At 40.9% G+C, this 1,906-nt stretch overlaps 1 protein-coding gene across 1 annotated transcript in view; it reads right to left on the minus strand.

The window, feature by feature from the left end:
* LOC111383885 (pentatricopeptide repeat-containing protein At1g14470) overlaps positions 1 to 1,897 on the minus strand; it is a 7,654-nt gene extending 5,757 nt beyond the window's left edge. The window contains exon 1 of the mRNA XM_023008070.1: positions 4 to 1,897. Coding sequence (XP_022863838.1) covers positions 4 to 1,799 — 1,796 coding nt within the window. The 5' untranslated portion in view covers positions 1,800 to 1,897. The remainder of the gene's footprint in view (positions 1 to 3) is intronic.
* Positions 1,898 to 1,906: the final 9 nt, after the last annotated feature.

Raw genomic sequence — 1,906 nt, forward strand, 5'->3', positions numbered from 1 at the left:
AGCAAAACATAATTTCCTGAATTTTCTGGTTCAAGCTCAAAGAGCTTATTTGCAGCAAACTCCCCTAGGTCGATTCTTTTGTGAATGCGGCTGGCATTTAGAAGGGAGCCATATATTCCGGCATGAGGATCCATTGGCATTCTTTCAATAACTCTTTTTGCTTCGTTTAGTTTACCGACTCGACCTAACAAATCAACCATGCACGCATAGTGATCTATATCTGGAGATTCAATTGATTTGAACACCTCTCGGCCTTCTTCTAATAGTCCTGTGTGACTACACGCTGTCAATACACCAACATATGTGATCCTATCAGGATCAATGCCTTCTTCTTTCATCTTCTGCAGTAGTTGGGTAGTCTCAATTCCTTTTCCATGAGCTGCAAAACCCGTGATCAATGTATTGTAGGAGATCACGTCTCTGGTTTCCATTTTGTGAAAAATTGTCGTCGCATCTTTCATGCTTCCACACTTGGAGTACATAAAAATAAGAGAATTGTATACTGAAGCATTCAATTTTATTTGGTTTTCAGATATAAAATTCACAACCCAATTACCCAGTTCCAGTGCCCCTAGATGGCCACAAGCTGAAATTACACTCACCACTGTGACCTCATCTGGCATTATGCCCTTGCTTGTCATTTCCTTGAAGAGCTCAATAGCTACAGATGATTGTCCATTTTGTGAATAACCAGAAATCATCGAGTTCCAGGAGACGACATTCTTTACTGGCATCTGATCAAAGAGCTCTCTGGCTGAAGCCAACATACCGACCCTTGTGTACGCAGAAATCATAGTGTTCCAAGTAACCACATTCCTGTACCCGTTTAACTGGTCAAAAATCTTTCTTGCCATCTCAATGCTCCCACATTTCGCATACATGTCAATGATTGCTGTGTTGACAAAACAATTCCTGTTCACGCCCTTTTCATTGATCATCTTCACCAACGACTCCACCAGGCTAGGATCACTGCACGATGAACAAGAAGAAATAACAGCAACCCATGTCGTATCATTTGGGCGAACACCAACATTCAGCATCTCATCAAACAAACTTAAGGCCTCTTTGGGATACCCATTTTGAGCATAAGCCGAAATCATTGCGTTCCATGATACAACACTTTTTTCAGGCATTTGATCAAAGTACCTCCTGGCATTCACCATATCCTTCATCTTTGAGTACCCACTAACCATAGCCGTCCAAGTGATCACATTCTTCTCTGGCATCAAATCAAACAACCTTTTTGCCTCAAATTCGTCCTTCCAATTCCAATACGCGGAGATCATTGCATTGCAATCCACTACATTTCTCTCGCTCATTTCATCAAACAACTCGCGCGCAATGCCAATAGGGCCATATTGTCCATACACGTTCACAAACGCATTCCGTATAAATTTATCAGAATCAAGACTCATTTTAAGCAAATGGGCATGAAATGCTAGTCCATTTTTACCAGCCACTTTTATCAGCACCGGATATATACAAGCATTAGGCTTTATATTGCACTTGTGCATGTCATCAAACAGATTGAAAATGTGACTGTAGGCACCCAATTGGGAATAGAACTTGATCATATTGGTGAAAACAAAGGCATTGGGTAGATGAATCGAGTTGAAAATGCAGGAGGCATAATGCGGAGGAGCATGAAGGCGAGTGCAACGGTCAATGAGTTGAGCCACCCAGTAGTGTTGGTGGTGAAGAGAGTATTGAATGAGTTTTGCATGGAATTGTTTGAGATGGTTAATTGTAGTGATTTTGGTGAGAATGACATTAGAATTTTCTTGCAAAGGCTTGTTCATCACGTACCAGCGTCCGATGGAACAAGTTCATTGACATAAGTTGAGTTTTTTCTTTCATCCCGAATATTTTACCTCTATTGCATCTCTGTCTCCCAACTTTTTTTTTT

The sequence above is a fragment of the Olea europaea genome, unplaced genomic scaffold (genome assembly GCF_002742605.1).
Source record: "Olea europaea var. sylvestris unplaced genomic scaffold, O_europaea_v1 scaffold2785, whole genome shotgun sequence".
NCBI lineage: Eukaryota > Viridiplantae > Streptophyta > Magnoliopsida > Lamiales > Oleaceae > Olea > Olea europaea.